Below are 26,140 nucleotides of genomic sequence, written 5' to 3' on the forward strand. Positions count from 1 at the left end.
ATGTATGATTTTAATGTATTTTTATGCTTCTGTAAAGCACTTTGAATTGCCTAGTGTATGAATTGTACTGTACAAATAAATTTGCCTTGCCTTGCCTTGCCTTGCCTTGATTCAGCACTTCGGCATCACGTGTTGTGAAGGCAGTTTTCTCTGGTGTGATGTTGGATAAAACCTCATGATACCAACTACACCTCCCTTACATGCAGAAGCAAAGGCAAGGTCTGAAAATGAGGTCAGACTAGCAGTGGTTGCTTTCTTCTCCTGTATTCTCCTGTCCTCCCCCACCCTCTCCTTGCCCCTCCTGCTCCCCAGCCTACTCTTCCTCTTTACAGGTAAAGCTAATTATCTTGCAAGTGGATTGAGTAATCCTCTGTCTGGCTGTTTTGTTGAGGTACTGTTTTGTTTGTTTGTCAGGTAATGCTTGGCATAAACTGAGCAGGCTGTGTTTGATTCCTCTCAGGTGATTATTAAGAATGACTTCAAGAGGTCTGTGCTTCTATTGATGTTTCCATTGCAGCACAGAGACTTTTGTGGAAGATGTGTGTACATCTGTGTGCACGTCTCTGAGTGTGTGAATGCAGGCGTGAGCTTGTGCCTGTTTGAGTCCGTGTGTTCCTGTCTTTAAGTAGGCTAAAATGGATCAATAGCAACCATAGGAAACACTCTCAGAAGGGAAGTGGAGTGGAGTCACTCACCTCTTTTACACAGTCAGTTCAACATGGGAATGTTGCGCTGGTATGAAACGTATTAACACGGAATGGAGGGGCATTGCTGTTTTGCCTTTAAGCAGGCAGCGGAGGTAGTGACAGACTCCAATAGGGCGTCTAATTGGCCTGATTTTGTTATGTAGCTTACAGTTTTGGAGCATTCCAGATTAACAGCATTGCAGCTTTCTAGGTCATATTGCCCTGGTTGAGATGTAAATATGTAAGATTAGTTCAGCCTAGTTCTTTCCATCTTATTATCTCCCTCTTTCACCCCTTTCATGCCTTCATTCTTTTCTTCCTACTTTTTCAGCCTTTTTTTTACCGATCTAGAGAACGAGGCAGTGTCACACTCTGTCTTCCTGCCAGAGCTTAATGTCATCTGAAGCTCAAAATTATGTACTCATTCACAAATGTCATTGAAGAAAAACTGTAGACCAGTCCTCTCTGGACCTTTGTCATTCCTTCTCCACTCCTCACAGACCCTTTCCCACCCAGCAAGTAGCATTTCTAACCTGCCTGTGCTCTTCAAAATGGCACTCAATCTTGTTGAATCATCAAAACCCAAATGGTACAAGTCTCCCAAGATTTCTAAAGCTCCTGACCCGAGAGGGAAAAATGATTATAGAGGAGGGTGTAAAAGGGGAGAGAGATTCTCTGAATTGCACCGTGAATGGATTTTGAAGACATTGTCATTGAGGGAGAAGAGCCTGTTTTTGTCATTTTGTAGATGGCAGTTTTTTAGCTGGACAGGGTGAAGAACTCACAGAAGATTACTCGTTCCACAATTCTTCACCCTGATCAGAGGAAAAGAGAACAAGAGGCTGAGACACTGACCTTTTTCTATTTTCTTTTTTGGTAATCTCTTATATATTTGCCTGTCATCCCAGTCTTTAATTACATTATGCTCACCATGTCCACTTCTGAGATCTGGGAATGTGAGAAGTGTGACAGGGCACGAACACAAGCTGTCAGATGATTCGACAGTTTTTGAACAAAACACATCAGATAAACATATTTGGGAAAGAAAACAAAGATGGTAGAATTATTACCCAAGCACAGTTCTTGTTACCAACATTTCAGGTATGCCTACGCACCTAAAAGTGAGACACAGGTTAAACCCAAATTATCAAACTCAGCTGTTCATATAAAGAGTCACAGAAACTGTTGTGTGAATGACAAAGAAAAGCAAGAGAGAGAAGTTCAAACCCTGCCTCCTTTCTCACCTCTGCACAGTTGGCCAATAGGTTGTTTGCAGATGTCGTCATGTTGCTCTTTTGTTGTGGCGTGAACTGCAGATTTTCTGCATATGAAGCACTATAACACACACTCAAAATGGCGATGTTTTGCATCGTTTACAGTTGGTCAGATCAATCAAACCAAAAAACCACAAGGAGCTTTTATTGAGTGCCAAAAGTTGTGTTTCATAAGGGTGAAAAATGTAAGAAATTGACCAAGAAACACCGGAAAAAATGCCTGTGGTCGGGAGGAGCTAATGATGAAGCATACTGGCAGTTTAACCCTGCTGAAGTGTCCTTCAGCAAGATATTCAATGTCCTCCAGCTGTAGTCAAACCTGATCCACTCTATCCTCCAGACTGTGACCCACCTCCTGCTTAAGGTCTCAACTAACTTCATCCACAGCAGTTCAGGACACAACGATCATTATAACTTGGCTAGATCCAGCTTGTATAACCCTCTGACTCCAGCTTGTTTGTCATCCTGCTCGTCCACTGACAAACAGTCTAGTTACTTCTGTGGTCAGTTGGTTTTCCCTGCCGGCCTGAGTGCAACTGATGGAGGGTGTGTGATAGATATTGCCAATCAGGACTGGAGTGGATTAGATCAATATGAAGTGAGAGAATCACTCTTTAATCAGGACCTGACCTGCTCTTTATTGGGAGAGCAGTGATCTGTGAAATGGCATGATAGCCTTAAGACAGGCATGTACACAGACGCACACACACACACTCAGACAAAAAGCCACTGAGACCTTCTCTGTGCATCCCCTGTGCATTCTTTGTTATAATTACTTAACTCAGGAGGTCACGCTTGTACATGCACAAAGACGGAGACTGCAGGTGATGTCAGTACATGTGGGAATTTTCAATCTCAAACACTTTTTTTTTTTTGTTACACATTTCTTATTAATAGTTTCACTTAAACATTACTGCAGCTCACAGTTATGAACAGTCACTGCATTTTTGACAGTTCTTATTATATTTCATAATTTGTCAGCTGACTTTGTCAGCTAACGTTTTTATGCAACTGTGCTGCAATAAAAGCCTTGTCAAGCACTCAGCAGTAGTTAGGACTGAAGGACTGAATTCTTCTGCACAGTAAGTACTTTTTTTTTTTTTTTCTCAGAAATGGCATGAAGCAGATGCCAAAGTAGAGGCTGTTACTTAAGTGGATGGTTATGTAGGTCCATGCACTTTTATTGGCATTGTGTGTGATGTTGTGAGTTTTGGGTTGCCTTAATGCTGCGTTTGCTGCAGATGAGTGTCAGTTTTAAAGAGACAATGCTCTCAATAGATTGCAATATCCTGGAGTGTTTTCTGGCCACATATCTGTTCCTCAGAGTCTGAGACAAATGTTCAAAAACAGTTCTCTTGTTGAAGTTTGTTTGATGTTAGAGAAAACAGCTGAATCAGGCCGTTGCTTCAGAAATCCCCACTACTGTCCACTGACTGGTGACTGAAACAAATGGCTCTTAGTTTACCATTTCACAAGCTCAGCAAACCATTTAGTGACCAGTTAAACCCTGCAGACGAAGGTTAATGACATCTTGGAAAAGAGCACTCCCACTGCTGTAGCACTAAAGGCTGCTGGCAATCATCCCACTGGTCATTGCCCATATGAGTGTTCAGCATCTGACAAAAATCATCCCATTTTGCTCTCAGCTGGTTATATTCTCTTTGTACTTGTGTTTTTCAAGTGTGTTTCTGCTTTATTTGCTGACAGGGGCTGTGGGGTTGCCACTTCCTGGTGTGGAAGTTCGGATTGTGATGAACAACACAACCAACACTACAATTGTGGAGGGCAATCACCGAGAGAGTCAGGTAACGGCAGATATCAGAGCAGGTCATGAAACAGTCATGAAATTGAATTTATTTGATTCACGCACATGGACATGAAGATTCTCAGTCACACAATTCTCAGGACACAGATGTTCCATTTCTGTTGTGCTGAGTGTCACAGTAAATATCTAACTTCCTACAGATTAAATCTTGTGACTATTTCACAAACCGCTGTGAAACTGTTTTGCAGACCATTAATGAACGAATAAGCTATAAGCTTTATGTCAAGTTCAATTTCAAACCCCAGACTCTACTGTACAAGCCAGGATACAGATTCGTTAGTATTATTATTGCTCATTATTGCTTCATAACTCTGCATGCAGGTTGGAGTCATTTTAGTGTGCGTTGTCGTGCTGTAGTACATCAGTCTGTACCAGGTGACAGTCATTTATTGTTTATTTGGGCTAATATAAACCGCACTCAAAACTTTCAAACTGTCTGTCTCGGTCTTTTCTTTCTCTGAATATATCACAGGTGCGTCCAGGCCTGGATGGGAAAGAAGGGGAGCTGCTAGTTCGGGGTCCATCTGTCTTTAAGGAGTACTGGAACAAACCTCAAGAGACTCAAGAGTCTTTCACTGATGATGGCTGGTTCAAAACAGGTACCAAACCCTCCTCTCCTTCTCCTCCTCCTCCTTTTTCTCTTAACTCACACTTCAGCACTGTACATACATTTCACACACATTCCCTTGGAGGGAGTGAATTCTGCCACTAATTGCATCTGCATGAGTTGTCCTGTCAGAGGGATTCACAGGAGGAGGAAAGATGTCAAAAGATTTTTTCGTCTGTGCTGGAGACTGTACTTTCAGGGCTTGATTTTAAACACTTAAGAAGCAGGAGTCTAGTTCTGGAAAGCACACGCACACGTTGAGTCTGTGTGTGTTTTTGTGTGTGTGAACATTTTGGGGGACTATGAGGGAGTGATAAATGGACTATGTGTGTTTTTGGTGCTGCAGGGCATTTTTCCTCCTAAGTGGTTGTGACTGCTCTGGGTCTTGAGAAACCAAGTATTGCTCTCTCGCTCTTCTCTCCCCCTCCCTCTTTCTTTAGTGTGTGTGTGTGTGTGTGTGTGTGTGTGTGTGTGTGTGTGTGTGTGTGTGTGTGTGTGTGTGTGTGTGTGTGTGTGTGTGTGTGTGTGTGAGGGAAGCTGTCATCAGAGCCTATCTGTCCCTGCAGCCCAGCAACTCTCTTTCTGTACCCCCAAAGGAGCTCTACTTTACTGCAAAGCCACCAGGAGACAGGTGTTAGGTTGGGAGTGAGGCAGCTTGAGGGTGCAGGAGGGAGGGCAGAATTGATTGAAGCTTTTAATTGTCATGTAGACAACATGAGATAAGAGCCAGAAGGAAAAGAATGAGGAAAGAGCTGGAAATATTGAGCTTGAAAATGTAGTGGTGGACAGGTTAGAAAGAGTCAGCTACAAAGGGTGGCGCGTAAGGCTCCTGAGAGAGTCGGGATGGACAGGGTAGGGATGAGGAGCTGGTGGCGGTGGTGATGTGGAGGGGGGGGGCGGGTGAAAAGAAGCAGGGAAGGAGCGAGTGATGGAGAGCGAAGCAGGGCGAGGCAGTGGGAGAGCAGGGCAGAGTGTGTTTAATTGGCTTTGCAGGCTGGAAGGACAGAGATCCAGAGCACAGCACGCTGCTGTCACACTCCATTACAGCCACTGGCCACATAATGAGAGCCCGCGCAATCAGCTCCCCACAGACCGGTCCCTGAAGCCACACACGCACACACTCTCTCTCACACACACAGAGACACACACACACACACACACACACACACACACACACACACACACACACACACACACCGTGGACTACTCTATAGGAAGCTATCAAACACGTTCCTTGCCCACCCACCTGCCTGTGTTCCCTGATGCTAACTTAAACACACACACACACAGTTGTGAAGTGGGATGAGCTTTTTTGGGCATTCAGGCTACTGGAAGTAAAAGTTCAGTTTATTTTTTACTTAGACAATGTCAGATGACAACAGAAGCTCTTTCAAAGCTCAACTGTTATGGTTGAACCATCGGTTCAAATGATGAGCGACTGGGTTAGAAAATATCTGCTTCTAAAGGTTTCATATAGGGGAACTCCACCGATTTTACACATCACAGTCTGTTTACAGGTCTTTTGTGGCTGTAGAGGGAGCTGTGCCAAATCAGATCAGTTGCCTCAAGTCAGGTCACTCGAGTCAGAGTCGGTTAGAGCTAAAGATTTGAGAAGATTGAAGTTTGGAGTCAGAAAAAAGTGAGCTCACCAGACCTCTGCAGCCAGCTCCTCATTTCTGCTAAAGACTACAGGCTACATTAGCTGCTACTGGCATAACCTGAACCAAACTGTGTGAGGTCGAGTTGTATTGTGGATAATGCATGCATCAGGAAGGAAAGAAGAAGGATGCACCGAATTGAAAAAAGAAAGATGTCTCTGCTTCCACCATTCTTCTGTCCATCATGAGTTTGACAAAGTTCTAGAAGCACAACGCTAAATCAGTGGAGTCTCAAAGACGGTCTCAGAAAGAGACACTTGACCACTCTGCTTAAAAATCTGTTAACAGTTTGGCTTTCTTAAAAGACGATAATATATTTGTCTCTTTGAAAGTATAGTTTTGCTTTCCATCAATGTGAGGTTGCTAGGCAACCAACAGAGACTCTCCAGAGCGAAATAGTTAGAGAGCAGAAAAGCAAATAAGCATTTCTCTCAAAACGTCAAAAAATTGTTACATAATATCGGTTTATTTTATATCCTCTGTCAATATTACACTCATTTGACATCTATGGTTTAGCGTTCTTTTTCCATTTGCAATGAGAAGGTGTAATTCACATATCTGACTGCCTTCCTCTCAGCCGAGGCTCATGGGTATTGTAGTATTAAGAGCCATCTATCAACCCAGAGTCACAGAAAAAACGTAATTTCTCTGAAAGGCAGAAAAAGAAGTTTCAATAATTTAAACTAATGTCCATAACATAAATCTGTGGTTTACAGTAGGGAGAAGAATGCGTCTGCAACCAGCAGCTAATCCCACTTCACAGCTCTCTGCACACAGTGAGACACATAGAGCTGATTTATAGATAAGCACATGCTCATGTGGACGGTGGGCTCCCACACAACTTACTCTTGTCCACACACATAATTCTGCTATTTCCACACAAACCCTCTCATTGTGTATGTCTGTGGGGGAGAAGTGTGAGATGGAGACTCCTCGCAGCCTCCTTGCATTTAACCCTCTCCTTCGCTTCCAAGCTCCGCTCTCACACTCTTACCCTTTTTACCCTTGCACCTGCTCTCTGTTTCACACCCCACCTTTCTCTCTGACACTCTGCCTTATCCTCACACTCCATCTCTGACTTGCTAACTCTTGGCTGATCTCGTCACCTTCCCACCAAGATTTCTACATTGCACTTTTTCTACCTCCTCCAGGATTTGATCTTCAGGTCAGGGAGGGAAAATGAAAGGTGTTCAGCACTGAGCTGCTTTTCAGGGATCCGAATAAGATGTTCTTTTTCAGGCTGTCAAAATTGGTGTGTTGGCTTTTACAGTAAATTGCAAATATTTGATTTTATAAAATGCTAATGCAGTAAAATTTCACACGCACTAACTCGACCACTGTGAAGTGCTCAAGGGACTTTTCTTGCCCTGAATTGTACATCTTGAACATCATCTACTCCCACGCTGCCAACCTGCATCAGTCAGCCAGTTGTAGTGAAGGAGGCAGGATTTATACGCAGCCTGAGAGACATTTTAGCTGAGACATTTTGTGAGAAAAAAGTTATGTGATGGCTTTTTACACACACTATGCAAGATCTACTGTATGTAAAGTTAAGGCACAGCAGAAGTAATATGCAGTGTTTGTCTGGTACGTTAGGTTTAATGTATTTTATTCATTTCAAAATGGTGAATAATGTTGAAAATAATGTAATTTATTCTTTTTTAATCAATCAGCATTTCTGGTGTACAGCATGATGTTCCTTACACATAGCACAATCATAGTCTGTGGGATTATACATCAATATGCCTAAAATGTTGATCTTAAACAATGAGTAGTTCAATGCTTCAATCTTCAGTGAGATAATGATCAAGATTCAGTTCAAATTTAGCACATATTGTGAACAAATTTCCAGAAAATCTGCAAAAGAAAATGCAGATTAAAGTGCATTTCCATCCACTGCTTATACAAATATTAGAGCGCGTTGAGATGAACAGTGGATGGTGCTGATTGAACCTTTGCTGAACAAGACGGCGAATCAGTATGACAGAATTAAATGAGCGCCATCAAACCTCGAATGGTGGAAGACAACGTAGAAAACATGCTAAAGATATGGCATTTATTTGTGTTTCATGTATTCATTTGAGGAAGGATCTCCTCTGAAGCTTCAGTGGACGTTGAAGACAGATGCTTCATTTATGTCATAATTTATAAAATAAGTCTGTTTCCACTGTATTTTCTTTTTTATCAATATGTGAATTTTCATGCCTCAGCCATAAAAGCTTTTTTGCAATATTTAGGCTTTTTCAAATTTCCACCGTTTCCACTCAGGGTTTTTTATACATGGATATATGCACACAAACTGAAAATGTGCGTAAGAGCAGCTGGATGGAAATATACTGACTGTTGCAGAAAGTCATGCTCCTCCCTGTTATCCAAAGCTAGATGAAATAAAGCACTTCAGGCTGCTATATTCATAACCTAAAAACGGTATTTTATTAGATCATCCAGCAGAACTGCATTGAGCTGATATAAAAAAAAGTGGTTTAAGATTAATTCCAGTTGAAAATGTCTTAAAAATCCTGTTTGCCTGACTCAGAGTGGAAGATGAAATCTGAGAAGAAAATAGAGCTAATAGGGGAGACTGACAGGCCAATAGGACGAGGAGGCAAAGGGGAGACTGGCGAAGAAAAGTGGAGTGTAAGAAGTGGAGAAAGGAGAGTGAGAGTTTGGATCAATAAGTTCTCAGCTGGCGAGAGGTGTCTTCTCAGTGTGAGCGGGTTCTGCGTAGCATGACTGGCAGCGCTATAGGGAAGCTGTCACCTCTTCCTGAGTGCTCGACTTTCCATTCATCTTCACAAACATCTCTGAGCACACTGATCTCGCCATTTTTAACCCTCTTTTAGCGCTCGGCCTGCAGTCCCTCTGCTGTCCAGAGATGCAGTGCGAGTTGAACAAGGGCTGCAAGGGGCTTTTGTTGTTGGACTTGATGCACATGTGTAAATACAGAAAGTCAGAGGAGGCAGCAAAGATGAAAAACCGCAAAGTGGTGCAGCAGATTTGGCTTTAGTTGGTGCCTATCAACCAAGAGAGCCCAGTGCTCCTCTTGGAATGGATTGCGATGTTCTGAAATAAACCATAAATAAATGTATGAATACATAAATTAGTAAGGACTTGTGGGGCGAGAGGGAAGCTTGGGCAATAGTAATTTTTTAAATTTTGCATTTCAGAGATGAATAATGGAGGCTCAGTTGTAGCAGGCAGTGAAGAGGAAGCTGTGTTTGGGGTCTGACTATTAGCCCTGCCTTGTCTGATGTTTAATTATTTATTTCATTAACTTGGAGGGACTAAGACTCATGGGCAGGAAAGTTAACAAGGGGATTAAGTCTTTTTCATTTAACCTCAGTTTCACACTCTCAGTGACTGATTCTCACACAACCAGCTGGATCCTATAAAAAAAATACATTTTGCTGTCAAGTTGGAATTTTGTTGTTTCACCTAAAACCAGTTCCACAAGTGGTTCAGGATGCTGGCTTATATTACGACTTGCTTTCTAAACATACTGTACGTTCCGCAGAGGCTTTTCAGTCTTAAGCAGAGATGCACTGATCTGACAGTGACATCGGAAATCGGTCCAATGCTCTCCAACAGTCCAACACTCCAATGGTCTCAAACAGATATTATTCCCATTTAAGTTAAAGCATGAATGTTAAAAGGTTTTCAGTTGAGATTCTGTGTGTGTGCTCTCTTGTTGAAGCACGTGTGTCTCCCTGTGTCTGCTTGTGTGCTACTGAGAGAGATGTAACCCCAGCTGTAAAGGTGAGCTTCAGGTCTGCAGGGTAAATTCTCTCCACAGACAGACCAACAGAAGTGTGGCTCATATCCTGCAGAGCCATCACTAGTCATTTGTGCATCGCTCCCTCGCTCCCAGCTGTGCTCTCCTCTTCGCTGCCTCCATCCCTCTATGTGTTCCCAATGTCATATTTCACCCCGAGTCACATTGTGTCCTCCTAACTCTAATGTCAGAGCTCCCTGTGGGATCCGCCAACACCCCGCCCTCCCAGCGCTTTGTTTCAAACCAGCCATCCCTGTAACATTTACAGCCAAGGTGTCAGTGTGCGGTGGCCCTGGTTCTGTTAACACCAGTTGCAGGTAGTTAAACGGTGCGTCATGTGAGCCACTAAATTCCAGTAGTTTTGGCAAAGAAGCAGCTGTCCCTTTGCTCTCTGCATAAAACATTAAACAAGACAATTTTGTCAAATCTGGTTCGCTCGGTGCTCAGGCTTCATAATCGACTGCTGTTTTCTGGAGTCAGCGTGTCTTGGTTGACTATCAGGTTTGTGTGATTCAGTGCGGAGAAGGAGCATGTAAACTGCAGTTAAGTAGTTTGTTTGATGAACATGGCAGATCTGAGACAGACATCAATCCTCAAGTTCAGCTTGTTATCTGCTGGTGGAGAGGCAACCCAGCGAGGAATATAATCAGTAACATTAACATAAAGCAATTCAAGCTACTTTAATTGCATTATATTAAACAAATTAGATCACTCAACCAAGTGTAAAGTGCTTTCTTGTAAGATATTAATTACGAAAAAAAGGAGCTGTGACAAAAGTTAAGGATGATAAATAATGTCAAAGCTGAGATTTCGCTGCTCGGCTGTCTGTTATTTATCCTCATTAACTCTTCCATCTAGTCATCGGGGCTGTAATGTGGAACATTAATATTCATATATGTTAAGTGTTTACAGTCACTCTGAGAAGAGGCACGACTCACATTTAGACCTCTCTCATCGTTGTGCAGATTACGCTCTCCTCTCCACAGCGATGGAGGACACTCAGCTTTAACCCGCAGTGTGAGAGTTCAGGTTGCGCCGAATGTGGTGAAAGACCGTGACTCCACTCGTACTGGCAGAGGAGAAGCATCTCCTCATCAGGCTCACTTTAAGCACTTCAGTGATGCGAGTGCAGAGACATGGACAAACAAACTCAAAACAAACTTTTGAGTTCTGGTCGATGGAAAGTCATTTTTTGAAACTATTCAGTGGGTTTAAAAAAAAGTGGCTTGAGTACAATTATTCAAAAAATTGAAGTATAGTCATTTCCTACACAGCTTATGCAACCTCCACAAGAACTGTAACTGGTCAGCTCAGAGCAGTTTTCTGGATTGAGTGGTCAACTGTGCTGCTAGTATTCAACTATTATTCTGAATATAAATAGTACGAATTTGATACGGTTAATGTAAACAGCACATTCCGGTTGGATATCCCAAATTAAGCCTTATTCCAAATATATTCCAAATATTAAGACTTGTGGGATATGCAGTTATTCTACAGGTTTTAGAAGCTCTGTGTGTTGCTGAGCCAACAGTTCGCAGGCTGGTGTAGAGAGGAATCTATGACTGAGCAGTTCAGATCTTTTTTGATGTATTAGTAATTGACTTCAAACTCAGATTTCATATTTCGAGTCATGGACGTTTTGGTTTCAGAGCGAGATGTGCATTTTTATAAAGAACACTTGACTACTATATTAGATTTTTTTAGCTGCATCGTACCCATGGATCAAAGTTTGTTCCTTCCTTTTGTAAACTGTTGCAGTCTGAGTTTTGAATGAGCAACAAGTCAAGGCCACAGCGAGAAAATGAGGACACGTAATCATTTCATCGCTCGGAGTGCACTTTACAGGAGGCCACATGCTGGCCACATCTCGGGGGGGGGGTGCACGGTGCTTCGATCAAGGTCAGGTTCAGATGACATTCAATTAGAAACACCCGCGTACCGGTTATTTCTGTCTGTTTCAGAAACAGCAGAAATGTGCAGATGACTTGTCGCCTCCACAGAAACTGTCTTCACTCCTCAACACCTCCAGCTGTAACACACAGACTGAAGTGTTTTTGTGATGTTGGCCTTTGTCATATGTCACGCGCTGACCTTTTCTCTCACACACATTTTGTCAAAGCAAAGCAACATGTCCAGACTGTGTGTGTGTGTGTGTGTGTGTGTGTGTGTGTGTGTGTGTGTGTGTGTGTGTGTGTGTGTGTGTGTGTGTGTGTGTGTGTGTGTGTGTGTGTGTGTGTGTGTGTGTGTGTGTGTGTGTGTGTGTGTGTGATTTTGAATAGTTGTGAGCACTAAGGCACGTGTGTGCACTCAGTCAGGAATGAATTCAGAACACTGACGAATGATTTGGGGAAAATCGTTGAAAATACCCCGCAGCTGCTTTTGGATTCTGTAAAATCCCGGTTTTCTGAGGTTACAGAAATGGCAGCATCACCGCGGAGCCCCCCGTGAAGCTTCCCTGCCTGCTCTGAGAGTTTGTTGAGTGGGTACTCGGGGGGAGAGGCAAACAGTTTGTTTGGTGGGTAAAGAGCCCACAGCCTGGTGCAGCCTGGAGGATACCTGCCCTGTCTGGGCTTCATTTAGGCTCCAACCTGAGGACATCACATGCACTTAAGGACCCTGCATTATCAGAACTGTGTAACATCTACTGGCATATGTTTTGTGCTAAGCGGTTTAGAAATATTACCTCCCTTACAGTAAAGGATTTATGGCTTGTTTATGCTGTATGGAGGTGACATGCTTTATGAGATCATTTCTAATTTCTACGTTTTCCTTCACAACTGGCTGCTCCCCCTGTCACTGCAGACAATTCACATTTCTCCTCTTTTTTTTCCATTTAAGTTAGTTCAATATAATATGCCTGGTTTACCATGGAAACTGTCAAGAATTACACCAATGTACTGTAGACGTCTTTGAGCAGTGAAAAAATGAGAGCAGGAATGAAGGCCAATCACCAGAGTTCTGTCAGAGTGTGAAAATGACAAACTGCGGCAGAAATTCCTCTGAAGGCGATTTTGTATTCATCTGAAAAATTGCTGTAGCTGGAATTTTTTAAAAAAATGTTCATTACACACTTTTCCTCACAATGTTACTTTTCCTGTTAAGAAAATGCTAATTAATGGCTTAAAATAATTTTGTGTTGATTGTCTGAAATTTTCAATTACGCTGCAACAGAATGAAGTTTTCCGCCAAGCCAGCTAATGCCATTTTCTGGTTTTCTGAAAGACGTTATGGAAGTTTTCTCTGCCCTCCGTCCTCCAGTTAAAGTCTTGATCTGTTTTTATTTCTTTTTTTTTTCCGCACTGTGTGCCTTCACTTTCTTTAATGCCTCAGAATGAGATGAAAGCCCAGTGCAATTAGGCTTCTTATCGTTTTAATTAAGAAAGCCATTCGGCCATATCTGCCTCCGACGCCATAACACATAATGGCAGAGAGTCTCTGATGCCTGAAGTTATGTTTGTGTGCGTGTGTGTGTGCGTGCGTGTGTGTGTGTACTGTGTGTGTACATACAGTATATATGTATGTGTGTATATGTACAAGCTGGTGAGTGCGTGTGTGCGTGTGTGCGTGTGTGTGTCCTAGTAACACAGTTCCCAACAATCTCTCTCCCGTCCTTCTTTCCTCTTTTATCAGTCTGTGTTCTCCAATCACTATTCCCACTTGTGCCTCTCTGCAAACATGCTGTTCTATCCCTCGTTATTTCCCTCTCCTCAAAGAGACAAGGTCAAAGAGTCCTGTACAAGTACTTCAAACTCAATTCAAGTATGTTGTCTGAGTGTTTCTTTTCAACCCCTTTGTCAAACATTGCCTCATTAATGCCGTTTCCTTCCTCCAAGCTTAAACATTTGCAGTCAAATGGACGATTTTTATGGTATTTTTATCTGTTTCAGCCTATGTGTATGCACACAGGACAGGGAACAGCTTATCAGCATGCATGTAAACTGCTCTTTTCCCCATATCTATTTGCATAAGATGAGAGAGCTACATGGCTGTAACCAAATTATTCCTACACTTTATCCCCCCCTTACAAAAGAGGAGGAGAATAGGGGAAATTGTTACTACTCTGTTAGTGGTGTTAACACCCAACCAAGCTCCCCCCTCTGCTCCCTCCATCCTCCCTCTCCTCCCCTCCCCCCTGTTACCCTGGCCTATCAGTGCAGAGCAGTGGTCTGTGAAGAAATTCCCAATATCTAAATTTACACACTGTATCAATCTTGTTTAATAGACTGGAAAGCTTATAGCCGCCGTGGCAAGCCGGCAGAGAGGGCAGCGGTGATAAATTGTCGGTGTGCAGGCGACAGCCGCCCGTGATGTATAATGAAATATTTATGATTTATCCCAGCTAATAAACTGAAATGAAGTGCGTGATGTATGGGAACAGATGGGCCCTCTATTGATGCTGAAGCGGAGAGGCAAGAGGGGAAGACGAGACGGGAAGATAGGTGGAGAGAAGGAAACAGGAGATGTGATGAGAGATGCTCCAGAGATAGTGAGAAAAAATGGAGGGCAAGGATGGGACTAAAAAAGTAAAAAAAAAAACAAAAAAAAACATGGTTATGTGTGTTTGGCTGGCACTGCAGCAGGAGAAAGTAGACACTAATGTAAGATTGATGGAGGAATGCAGGGGTAGAGAAGAGAACAAGTGACATTAAATGATGGAGTAGAGGACAGAAGGAAGATGGCAGTAAAAACAGACCGCCATCCAAATAAAATCCTTCTCCTAAAATGCTTCATCATGCTTATTCCAGGTAAGACAGATCCAGTTTTTTTCCTTTATTGATTCCATATTTCAGGTGCAGTCTTTTTCCTGCTGTAGAGTCAGCAAACACGCGCAGCCGAACCTGGTGGAAATGTGCCTCGCAGGGCTGTGGCCAGGCTTTCAGAAGTGCTGGGGTAGTGAGTCAGAAGTCTCCCAGTGCAACTCCACCATGCTTAAGACATAAAGGAATGGTCCACATGTTGGGAAATTCACGTTTTCACTTTATTGATGAGAGTTATGTGAGAACATTGATACCGTTGATATCTGTTTGTTCAGTAGGAAGCTACTGCTAGCAGCTGGTTAGCTTAGCTTAGCATAATGTCTTTATTTTATTCTATTTTAAATTCACATTTAGCCTTAAAACCTAAAAACTCACTGTGTGTATTTACTTGTAATTGTCGAATCCTCCTCAAATTATTAAATCCCCAAATTTCCGGAGACGGTCCAGATGACTTGTCCTCTGTGTCCTTAGTGGGACTGCAGCTACAGCCATGGTCCCTACCCCTGTCCACCACCTTTATTCAACCCCCAACCATAACAACAGCATCAGCTGAACCTCATCACAGTGTCTCTCTCTCTCTCACACACACACACACATCCATTCCCTCCTCGGTCCCAGCTGTGGACACACCACCTGTAATAATCCAAAAGGACACCTTCCTGTTCCTTCTTTTCTCCTCTCCGCTCCTTCCCTCCTCTGTCCATTTTTCTCCCCCTCCGTCTCTCTCTACTCATCCATACTGACCCATTTCCTCTGCTCGTCATCCCCAGGCCCAGCTGAGCCCCTCATCCCACATACTGTACTCATCCTCCCCCACACCTGTCCCCCAGACACCTACGTCTGCGTGCGTGCGTGCGTGCGTGCGTGCGTGCGTGCGTGCGTGCGTGCGTGCGTGCGTGCGTGCGTGCGTGCGTGCGTGCGTTGATGTGGGGTGATCACTGCACACTGTCAAACACATGCTCACACACACCTTGTATTCAACCAAGTTTACTTACCCTGCATTGCTTGTATCTGTTCCCTTCATTAGCATTTAGCTTAAAGAACCATTGTTGCTAAGTTGAGTATTACAGAGCCACTGGCATGACTGTAGACTCTGTGTCTTGTTTACTGATAAATACTGCTAAATTCACAGATTTTTCCATCATGGATCCATCCAGTTTGTAACCAGCTCATGAGCAGAAAGAATGTTTCATAAATAATGCACCCTGGCACTTTCTTACTCCATTGTACTGCCTGTCTTCTAGGAGACACAGCGGTCTATAAAGACAGTGTGTATTGGATCATGGGCCGCAGCAGCATTGACATCATCAAGAGTGGCGGCTACAAGATCAGTGCGCTCGAGGTGGAGCGTCACCTGCTGGCACATCCAGGCATCATAGGTAAGAGTGCTGTACAGGTGTAGTCTGTAAGTAGAAGGGAGGCATTTGTTATTGTTTTGGCACTCTTCTGTAGCACATTGGCTAATAAATAAAATCGCTATCAGTTTAAAGTGTCGAGGAATTTGGGGGCGTGTGCATCAATATTCGGAGAACACTATAGCCCTTTTTATGCAGCATATCATGCCCCAATTTAAGAGAATGCAGCAGGACAATGATCCTAAACATACGAACACGACTTCAGAAGAGTTTTTGAAGCCAACACAACATTAAATTGTGTCCTAATACTTCAGCACTGCACTGCAAGATTAAAGAATCTGACAATGTGGCTTCTTTGTGTGATTTTAACCTTGCAGATGTGGCTGTGATTGGGGCCCCAGATGCCACATGGGGTCAGAAAGTCACTGCTGTGGTTCAGCTGAAGAGGGGCCAGAGTATGACTCTGCCAGATTTGAAGACGTGGGCAAGGTACTTTGACTTTCATCTTGATAATATAAGCACTAAATCAGCCCCTTCATGCATTCATCCGTTCCATCCATTAGCTATATCTGCTATGTCCCAGTTGACATTGGACTAGAGGCGGGGTACACCATCAACAGGCCACTAGTCAGCGACTGAGCTGACACATAGAGACGGACAGTCAGTCCCACCTAAAGTCACCTAAGGGCCAGTTATACAACTTTTACACCAAAATTGGCGCATATATGCAGTTTTTTTTTATACGAGGATAAACCCACTAAACATAGACGATCACCTCCTTTTATATTGCCAGTAAACAAGTTTTATTTATTATTACTTTGACTTTGCAGTGTGAACATCGTAATTGTTCCGTTTACTCTTCAGTTGTCAAGACGGATAAAATACTGGTCTTTTCAGGGGTGTAAAATTCTTTTTTATAGTATTATGAAATAACGTGCAACCAGTCCACCATCCTGAATTCACAAAAAACAACACAGAAAAAGAGCAGTGTCCCATTATTGCAAAGGAGTGCTGACCCTGTTTTGGTTTAATTTTATTATGCTGATTCGAGAAGAAGCTCGTTGTCAGTCCCGTGGTAAACAAAAGGCTCCTAATGCAGACTCTGCAGCTCTGCGAGCAGTTCAGCACACGTATCCCCAGTGAGCGGCCCCGAAGTCCTCCGATCAATACGAAGGGATGTGAGAGAAAGAGAGGCCAGAGATGGACTAATGAGGGGAGCTGAAGGAAAGACAAGAGATGAAAAAGAGGAAGATGTGGAGGAAGTGAACAAATGATTGTTATGGAAGGCTTTGTCTTACGTGCAAACATTTTTTTTTCTTGCCGTTCTAAATGTCAGCAGAGTTGATTTTGTCTCACGCAGACAGTTGGTGGTGACACGCAGCCCTTTGCTTTGGAATGACTGAAAACACAAACACTCCTTTTTTTTCTTGTTTTCCTCCTCTTTTACTCACCCTTTACACGGAATTTAGTCCAACCCATTTGTCCACTTTTTTCTTCACTTTCCCACCATCTGTTTTTTGTCTTCTACACTATCTTTCTACTACCCACTGCTATCATTTATTCACATCTCTGAATTCTGTATGAGTGCATTTTGTGTGTGTGTATGTGTGTGTTTGTGCAGACGTTTGTGTGTGTCAGGGCTGTGGGGTCCATATGGTGTGGGGGTGTTAGATCCTACTGCTGTGGCCTGCTGGTCCAGCATGGTGGATTACTACTGCTGCCTGTGACCCAGGTTAACACACACTTACACACATACACACATACACACACACACACACACACACACACACACACACACACACACACAGAAACACAGTGTTTGCAGCCAGGAGTGCTGCCAGCGGACAGGCAGTGCCAGCACACAGCCCACTGCTGGGGCCAGGGTGTAGGGGAGAGAGAGGGAGATAAAATGAGACATAAACAAGTAGATGGATGCTCACTCTTCAGTGCCCTGGCTTCAGCTGTCAGTCTGAATCTGTATCACACCCTCTGTGCCCCGCACTGCCTTGAACACACACACACACACACACACACACACACACACACACACACACACACACACACACACACACATCCCTCTTGCACACACAAACACACAGCCCTGGAGAAATTGGTGACACGAGCAAGCCCCATTACAGAGACTGTGTATGTATGCACATATATACACTCACACTTTACTCACTGAGTCAGAGCGAGGGAGAGACGGAGACATCTGCTGAAAGGAGTGTTTGATGGCAGCAATATGAGTCATTATGCTCACTCGCACCACACACACACACACACACACACACACACACACACTCACATACTCAGGTACAAACAAACAAACAAACAAACAAACTAGGTTAGAAGATAATAGGAAAGCTCCAGGCTTCAAGACTTGACGTAACAACCATGCACTCACAACGGAAAAAATAAAACACTTTTAATTATCCCAGCCTTCTGTTTTTCCTTTTATTTGTTTTTTTGTTTTTTTTATTTCATCTCACAGTGATTATATTGTTTTGTACGAAGGGAACTGTCTGTGTCTGGAAGGCGAATAGTGGATATTAGGGAGGAGAGCTGCAGAGTGTATGAAGGACATTTCTTTCCTTATCTCAACTACTCTGCCACAGGGCTAGCTTTTGTTTTGCAATTGTTTTTCCGCTTTTGTTTTCTTTTTTTGTTGTCGCACATGTCTGCGTGTGCCTATTCCCATCCATGTGTGCACATTGATCAGTGTAGTGTGTGTCCTTGTGCATGCCTGTCTGAGGTGTGTCTATGTTTATCCCCCCCTCTGCAGTAAACAGTCTTTGGTGTATTAACATCAGGGTTTGTTGCAGGGAGCGCTTGGCACCCTACATGGTCCCTACAGGCCTGGTCCTGGTGGAGGAGATGCCAAGGAATCAGATGGGCAAGGTCAACAAGAAGGACCTTCTGCGACACTTCTTCGCATGAGTGGACCACTTCGATATGTATGACAACATACAGGTTCCTGGTTAAAGAACAGCACGTGTAGTGTCTTGCTTTCCCCATCTGGTCCTTAGATCATGCAAGCATCACAGATAAGTGTGCAAAGGAAATACAAATGGATAAACACCTCATGGAAACTTAACCTCTGAGCCAACTTCATCACAGCTACAAACACTGCTACCTAGTTGCCTAGTACCATTAATAGGTATGCAGCCTAATATGACCCATTTTTGTAGGGTTTGTAATTATTCCCATTTCCATACTACATACTGTATGAATTCAGTATGCAAACTGAAAACACTTGATTTCTTCATGTGCACTTATGGGACGCTATCCACAGTGCACTGTACAAATGGAAGAGCCGCTGCGAGCAAAGACATAAATGACTAAAACATGTTCTTTTAACTGTTGTACTTTTGGTCCAGTATGTATTCTAGCTGCAAAAACAGTTTACTCTAAAGATTAATAATATAGGACATACTTTATACATCTAGTATATAGTATAGAAGTGGGACAAAAAAGGTGATATAGTTACTTCAAAGTCATTCTCGTTTATGAAGTGTCTGCACTGAACAGAACTGAGATGCACCGTTCAAGCTTCCTTAATGAAATAGGAACAACTAACTTGAATAAGTGCACATAGCATGAACTGGATGTTCAACTGTTGCATTAAAAATTCTTAAACACAGCAGTATCATCTTGTTAAGAGTGCTTTGAGTACAATTATTGGCATATTCTGCTGTTTCATTGGTGAAAATGGTGTGATTAGTGAATACAGAATGACAATTTTGGTGGTGGAGTGGTCTAACTAGAATCAGGAATCATGCTTAATTACACCCTCACCATAGAAAATACAAGACAGTGTGCTGGAAGAACAATACATGAAACATGATCAGTGAGAAAACAATGTTAGTATTAGGTCCTTAGCATTGTATACACACTGTTGCACTTGAAATAACAGCTAATGTTTATCTGAAAATTAAAAAAGTTTTATAAAAGTTGAATTAAAAAGTGTGGTGGAATCATTTTTGTTTGCTATGTTCTCATCAACTACAGTGTTGTTACTGGTGTTATCTCTGTGCATGTGTGTCTGTGTGTGTGTGCATGCAGCTGTGGTTACACAGGTGTGATGAGAGCCTGAAGGCAGATTCTCTAGCAAGGCACAACACCACAGCTGGATGCCCCACACTACATCTGACTAACCCTCTCGCTCCGCTCGCTCTTCTCGCATCTCATCCCTTCTCATCTCCATTTCTCCAGTACTGCTTCCTCTTCTGTCTTCATCACAAGTCAAAACAGATTGCAGTGGCACCGGGACCAACTTGACTTTGAGACTCCTTTTGAATGAGCCCTGGCGTGCTGCCAGAATAGGCAGAGAGCACATGAAGAGATGAAAGAAAAGGCACAGAGAGGAGAATAACTATAAAGCAGGACTGTCGGAGACATTGGAACCTTAACAAGAGCTGGTTAGAGAGAGTTGATAAAAGAGGATGTTGAAATGAGGATGTTGAAAAAAAAGTCAGTGTAGGGTTTTGAACAAGTGATATGCAAAGGAGATGAACAAGAAGGGGAAAGAGAGAAGGAGGCACTAAAATACAGTTGAGATAAACAGTCGTGATGAACAGCCTGAGAACTGAGGATGGAAAGAAACACAAGTGCAACCCCCAGCCAATACAACCTCCTGTCCACACACACACACACATACACACACACACACACACACACACACTCGTCCGCCCACAGTCACCAGAGACCTGATTAAGAGAGCAGAGCTATCGATCTGTGGGCTGGCAGGCCAGGATGGATGAGCAGGCAGGGCTGCAGGAGCACCAGAGGACAGCTTCAGTGCCCCCAAATCCCCCGCCGCCCCACCCAACCACCCACACCAGAGCTGGGAGTCGGCCAGGGCCACGGGCAGCGAAGGCTGGGGCTGCCACTCTGAGGCTGCAGCTCGCAGCAGGGTCAAAATCACAACTGAAGAGCACAGAGCTGCTGTGCTGTAATAGATACACTCCACTGTGTGTGTGTGTGTGTGTGTGTGTGTGTGTGTGTGTGTGTGTGTGTGTGTGTGTGTGTGTGTGTGTGTGTGTGTGTGTGTGTGTGTGTGTGTGTGTGTGTGTGTGTGTGTGTGTGTTTTTCATGGGGCACTCAGGACAGGTTCCATTGCCTCCCTGGTGCACACAAGGGGGGGGGAGCTGGTGGATATTCCCTGGACTCGTGCTTGATGGAGTACTCGTGCCCTTGAACTACATCCACCTCCCTCTTCTCTCAAACACACACACACACACTCAAACACTGCCCGCATGTGTTTGCTGGAGCATGGTGGGAAGAGGTTGTCTGCAGATGGCTGCTTATTGGGCCCTGGGGTCCTGGAGGGTGGGTTATGGGGGACACCGGTGAGGTTGTTTATGTGTTGGGAGTCACATGAAGAGTTTGGGTGGAATGGCAAAGGTTTAAAAGAGCAGTTGATGCTAAGAAGAGATGACGGGAGAGTACATATTGTCATGTTGTTTTGGTGTCTTTTTCCTTTGTCACAGTTTCAGTCTTAATGTAAGCCTGCCTGCAAGATGATTTTTCATTTAGCTTTCTCGTCAGACGATGGACGCATTAGGTTATAACAGGAACCAGCTGGCATCGCAAGCTAACAAAGAATTGAAACGGTATTACATTTCAAAGAGAGATTTTTTATTACATCAAGCACACTGATTGAATGTCAGTTCATTCAATCATTGATTCATCTTCTCTATCCACTTTTCAGAACCGTATCCCAGCATACACCTGGTAGACAGACAGAAAGGCTACAGTGTGCTTCGTCACAGGGTGACAGAGACATCTGGGCAGTCAATTAAGTCACCATAAACAGAACAAAGGACACAAGGAAAGGTATGAACCAAAAAAGAAAAAATAATAATGTTATCCTATTTAAGTAAATAAATATTTATGTATACAGAAACATCAAAACACTTCAAATTTAAAGCTATCACAGAGCAGCTGAGCACCAGTTGACCTCCAGTGGTTTGACTTCTCCCTTTGCTGCAGTGATGCAGAAGTGTCACCCATCAGTGATGCTGGTTAAGGTTGGATATACAGCAGACCTGAAACTTTGAGTCAGATGTGCCTTTAAGCACAAAACAGAGGCTCCCATAAGGCACAAGCACAACAAAATAGAATTAAAACACAAAGAAATAGTCAGAAATAGGATAATTTTGTTTCTTACTGAGAGTCACATCAGAATATTGGGGCCACTTTTGTGCTTATGCATTAAATTCAAAGCTAGAGCCAGTGGCCACTTAGTTCAGCATAAAGACTGGAAACAGCTAGCCTGGAGTCAACACGTTGTTTTTACACTTCAGCCTTTTGTACAGATTAAACAACCCCAATGTAACATGTGAATTGAAGAGCAGTAGAGTTTGCTCGTAGGCAGATTTAATTACCTTTAGACAAAGCCAGGCTAACTGTTTCTCCTCTTTTCTAGTCTCATTTTCCTCCTTACTCCTCCTCCTCCTCCTCCTCCTCCTCCTCCTCCTCCTCCTCCTCCTCCTCTGGTAGCTGGTTTCTGTCTGGGCTCGTGATTTCCCATCTTGTTTTCTGTATTTATTTTAATTTTCCTTGAACTTGAAAGTTTTAATTTTTGGCTGAATTGGACATCTAAAGACATATTTTATAGACAAATATTTAAAAGTTGTGGATGACCTTTGCGACCTCTGATATTTCACAGATACACTCTGCACTGGCCTACTGACAAAAAAAAGCCTGCTTTGACCTACCAACAGAAAAAGCCTGCTGGCAGCTAAAGCTAACTAGCACCAAGATGCCTCCTTTCGCCACAGATGACCTCTACAAACTTCCGCAGCAGGTAGCAGTGTTGGAAACTAAAGTTCAGCGTTTGGAAATAAACGCAGAAGTGAATGGACTTTGTGGAAATGACAGCACTTTGCCACTGACTCAAAACAGTGGACGGAGAATGCTAACATACAGCTAATTAGCTGTGATACAGCTCCCACGAAACTAAAGGGCTGTGTACCGGGTAATAAATCTGCCAGTATTAGTCGTCCCTGAAATGCTCTCGGGGCAAAGCCCAAGAGTAAATCAGCTGATATGGGGAGACTTCCAACAGGTAGAACCCAGCGCTCAGAGATCTGTGATGCGACAGGCTGGTCTGCATTATCATCCTCCTCAACACCTGCGCAGAGTAAGACACAAAAAAAAAAAGACAGCTCACTGCATTTAGCAAAAAAAAAGCTAAAGGGAAGATGAGCAACAAAGCTCCCAAACCAGCTAGTGTGCAGTTACAAAATCGGTTTGCTCCACTACTGCAGGACCCTGGATCTCCAACTGAAAACCTGGATAACTTCTCGGACTCACAGAGAAGGGTAAGGCCTGACAGGAAGTCAGAAGCTAGAAAGCTACAAGGAAAGCTACTGACTGGTCCTGAGACTCTGGTTGTTGGTGATTCTGCTATTAAAGATGTGCGAAGAATGTACAGCAGAAACACAAAAGTGTTGTGCTTTCCTGGTGATACAGTCTCCAACATGACCGACAAAATCCTCAGTATTGTTGCAGAAATTCCAACTCTGAAATACCTTGTACTGCACACAGGGGCAAATGATATTGCAATACGACAATCTGAAGTGCTCAAACGAGATTTAGGTAAACTGCTAAATGCAGTGAGCTGTCTGAATGCTGAAGTCTTCTTCAGTGGGCCTTTACCACCAGTCAGAGGAGGAGGAGAGAGATTCAGCAGATTGTTAGCAGTAAACAGATGGCTTTCAACTGCATGTGATGTCCACTCAGTGCATTTTATTGACAATTTCAACTTTTTCTGGGACCGCAGACATTTTTTCAAAGGAGACGGACTTTCCCTAAACAAGTCCGGACTTTTTGCCTCCAACCTATCTTTCTTCCTGCGTCACGCTGTTCCCACTCCCAAGGACAAGAGACAAGAGGAATCCAAACAAAAGCAGCAAACACCAAAACATGAAGGAGAACCAACTCTCCCCCGGCCTGTATGCTCTAACCATGAGGGATGCCAGAACAAAAAAGGGGATGCCTCATGTCCTCCACCAGGGGCCACTAGTCGTGAGGATTCACCGACTCCAACCACTAAAACTCCACCTAGGTCACCATCTCCAACCACTAAAACTCCACCTAAGTCGCCATCTCCAACCGCCCAAACTCCATCCAACTCATCATCTTCACTGGGTATCCCATCACCCTCCTTCACCCTGCTGGAGTTTACTGACCAAATTAACAAACTTGTCAGTGCTGGTATCAGGCTTACTCCTCACCCATCTGGGATCCTGTCCCCCCAAATTCCATCCTGCCCCCTACAACCACCCTGTCCCCCTCCTCCACCACAGCGCCGACGGGCACCACCTCCACCCCCTCCATGGCTTGATCTGAACCTACTCCAGTCCCCTTGTAAGAGCCCAGCACAGCCACCTATTTGTGTTGGTTACTGATGTGTTCTGGGTCCAGCTTTTAAGGCAAATGTTATGCCTGACTTTTCCAAGGAAAAGCCAGGGCCCATTGTGCCAGAAGCTTCATTGATTCAAGTCTCAATAGTTGGGAGGAGAAGATCGGTCCATCTCTCCAGAAACGTCACATCATCGAATTTAACATGTATTCCATGTCAGCCACAGTATGTTCTAAAACATGGGGATGTTGGACTTTTTAGCATATTTAAGTTAGCTCTTTTAAATGTTAGGTCTTTGGCAGGCAAATCATTCTTAATCAATGACTTTATCATCAAGCTTGATTTTATGTTTTTAACTGAAACTTGGTTAGGACAAGATAACAGCACAGCAGTTGTCAATGAGTCAGCCCCTCCGAATTTCAGTTTCATAAGTGAAATAAGAATGCATAAGAGACGAGGTGGAGTCGCCATTTTGTTTAATGATAGCATTCAATTCAATAGAGTCTTTTATGGTCAGTTTGAATCTTTTGAATATGTTGGCATTCAATCAAAGTCTCCCTGTCGATCAGTCTACGTAACCATCTACAAGCCCCCAAAATACAATGCAAAGTTTTCTGATGAGTTTGCCGATCTACTGTCTGTTGTTTGTATTGATTGACTGTTGTGTTAGTGGGTGACTTCAACATTCATATTGATAATCTCAAAGATGGATGTGCTAAAGAACTTTTAAACATTGTGGATCATTTTGGCCCATCTCAGCACGTAACACATTCAACACATAACAAAGGGCATATATTAGATCTGGTTATTTCCAAAGGACTTAATATCTCGGAGGTTGTGGTGATGGATGTTGCTCTTTCTGATCATTACTGTGTGTCATTTAATTTAATGGCCACACCTGCTATTCTTAACAAAAGTGGAACAGAGTTAATCAAAAAGTGTTATATTAATGCTAACATCTGTGCAGTCTTCACTCAGTCTTTTACACCATCACAAACACTGCCCTCAGCTTCAACTGATGACCTTGTAAAAGTTTCAGTTCCAAAGTTATGACTATTATTGACTCCATCGCCCCAATTAAGACCAAAGTTTTGTCAGGAAGGAAAAAGGCACCTTGGAGAAACACCACACTGGTCAAAGTCCAGAAAAGAGTCTGCAGACAGGCAGAGTGCAGGTGGTGAAAAACCAAACTCCTGTGCCTTCCTGATCTCCAGTTAATCCAGCACATTTCAACCTTCTAGATCATACAAGGCTGACAGAAACTGTATCACAGTTAAAACATGTTGCCTTGATACTCTGCCAACAAACTTTTTAAAAAATGTTTTTAATTGCATAGCTCCAGATGTGTTGCAGATAATAAATAATTCTCTTCAGTCTAGTCAGTTTACCCAGGCCTTGAAAACTGCAGTAATAAAACCTCCTAAAAAAGACTAATCTGGATGCTTCAGTAATAAGTAACTACAGGCCAATATCAAATCTTCCCTTTCTAGGAAAAATTATTGAAAGGGTTGTTTTTCAACAAACGCATGCTTTCATGATGCGGAACAATCTTTTTAATGCATTTCAGTCTGGATTTCGTCTACACCACAGCACTGAGACTGTACTTATCAAAGTTTTAAATGACATACATCTAAATAATGATGCTTCCAAAACCTAAGTCTTAGTATTATTAGATCTCAGTGCTGCCTTTGATACAGTTGATCATGACATACTTCTTGACAGACTGGAAAAGTGGGTGGGACTTACTGGCACTGTACTACACTGGTTCAAATCCTATTTACAAGATAGAGACTACTTTGTGTCAATTGGTGAACATGTGTCTGAACGAAAAAAGATGA

General features: G+C 43.2%; 1 protein-coding gene across 2 annotated transcripts in view; it reads left to right on the top strand.

Moving 5' to 3' along the window:
* acsf3 (acyl-CoA synthetase family member 3) overlaps positions 1-19,909 on the top strand; it is a 32,765-nt gene extending 12,856 nt beyond the window's left edge. For both annotated transcript variants that reach the window (XM_070970304.1, XM_070970295.1), the window contains exons 6-10: positions 3,668-3,765; positions 4,258-4,384; positions 15,824-15,958; positions 16,312-16,423; positions 18,757-19,909. In XM_070970304.1, the coding sequence (XP_070826405.1) occupies positions 3,668-3,765; positions 4,258-4,384; positions 15,824-15,958; positions 16,312-16,423; positions 18,757-18,871 (587 nt within the window). In that variant the 3' untranslated portion in view covers positions 18,872-19,909. The remainder of the gene's footprint in view (positions 1-3,667; positions 3,766-4,257; positions 4,385-15,823; positions 15,959-16,311; positions 16,424-18,756) is intronic.
* The last annotated feature ends 6,231 nt before the right edge of the window (positions 19,910-26,140 follow it).

This window comes from Chaetodon trifascialis, chromosome 1 (assembly GCF_039877785.1).
Source record: "Chaetodon trifascialis isolate fChaTrf1 chromosome 1, fChaTrf1.hap1, whole genome shotgun sequence".
In the NCBI taxonomy this organism is placed as follows: Eukaryota; Metazoa; Chordata; class Actinopteri; order Chaetodontiformes; family Chaetodontidae; genus Chaetodon; species Chaetodon trifascialis.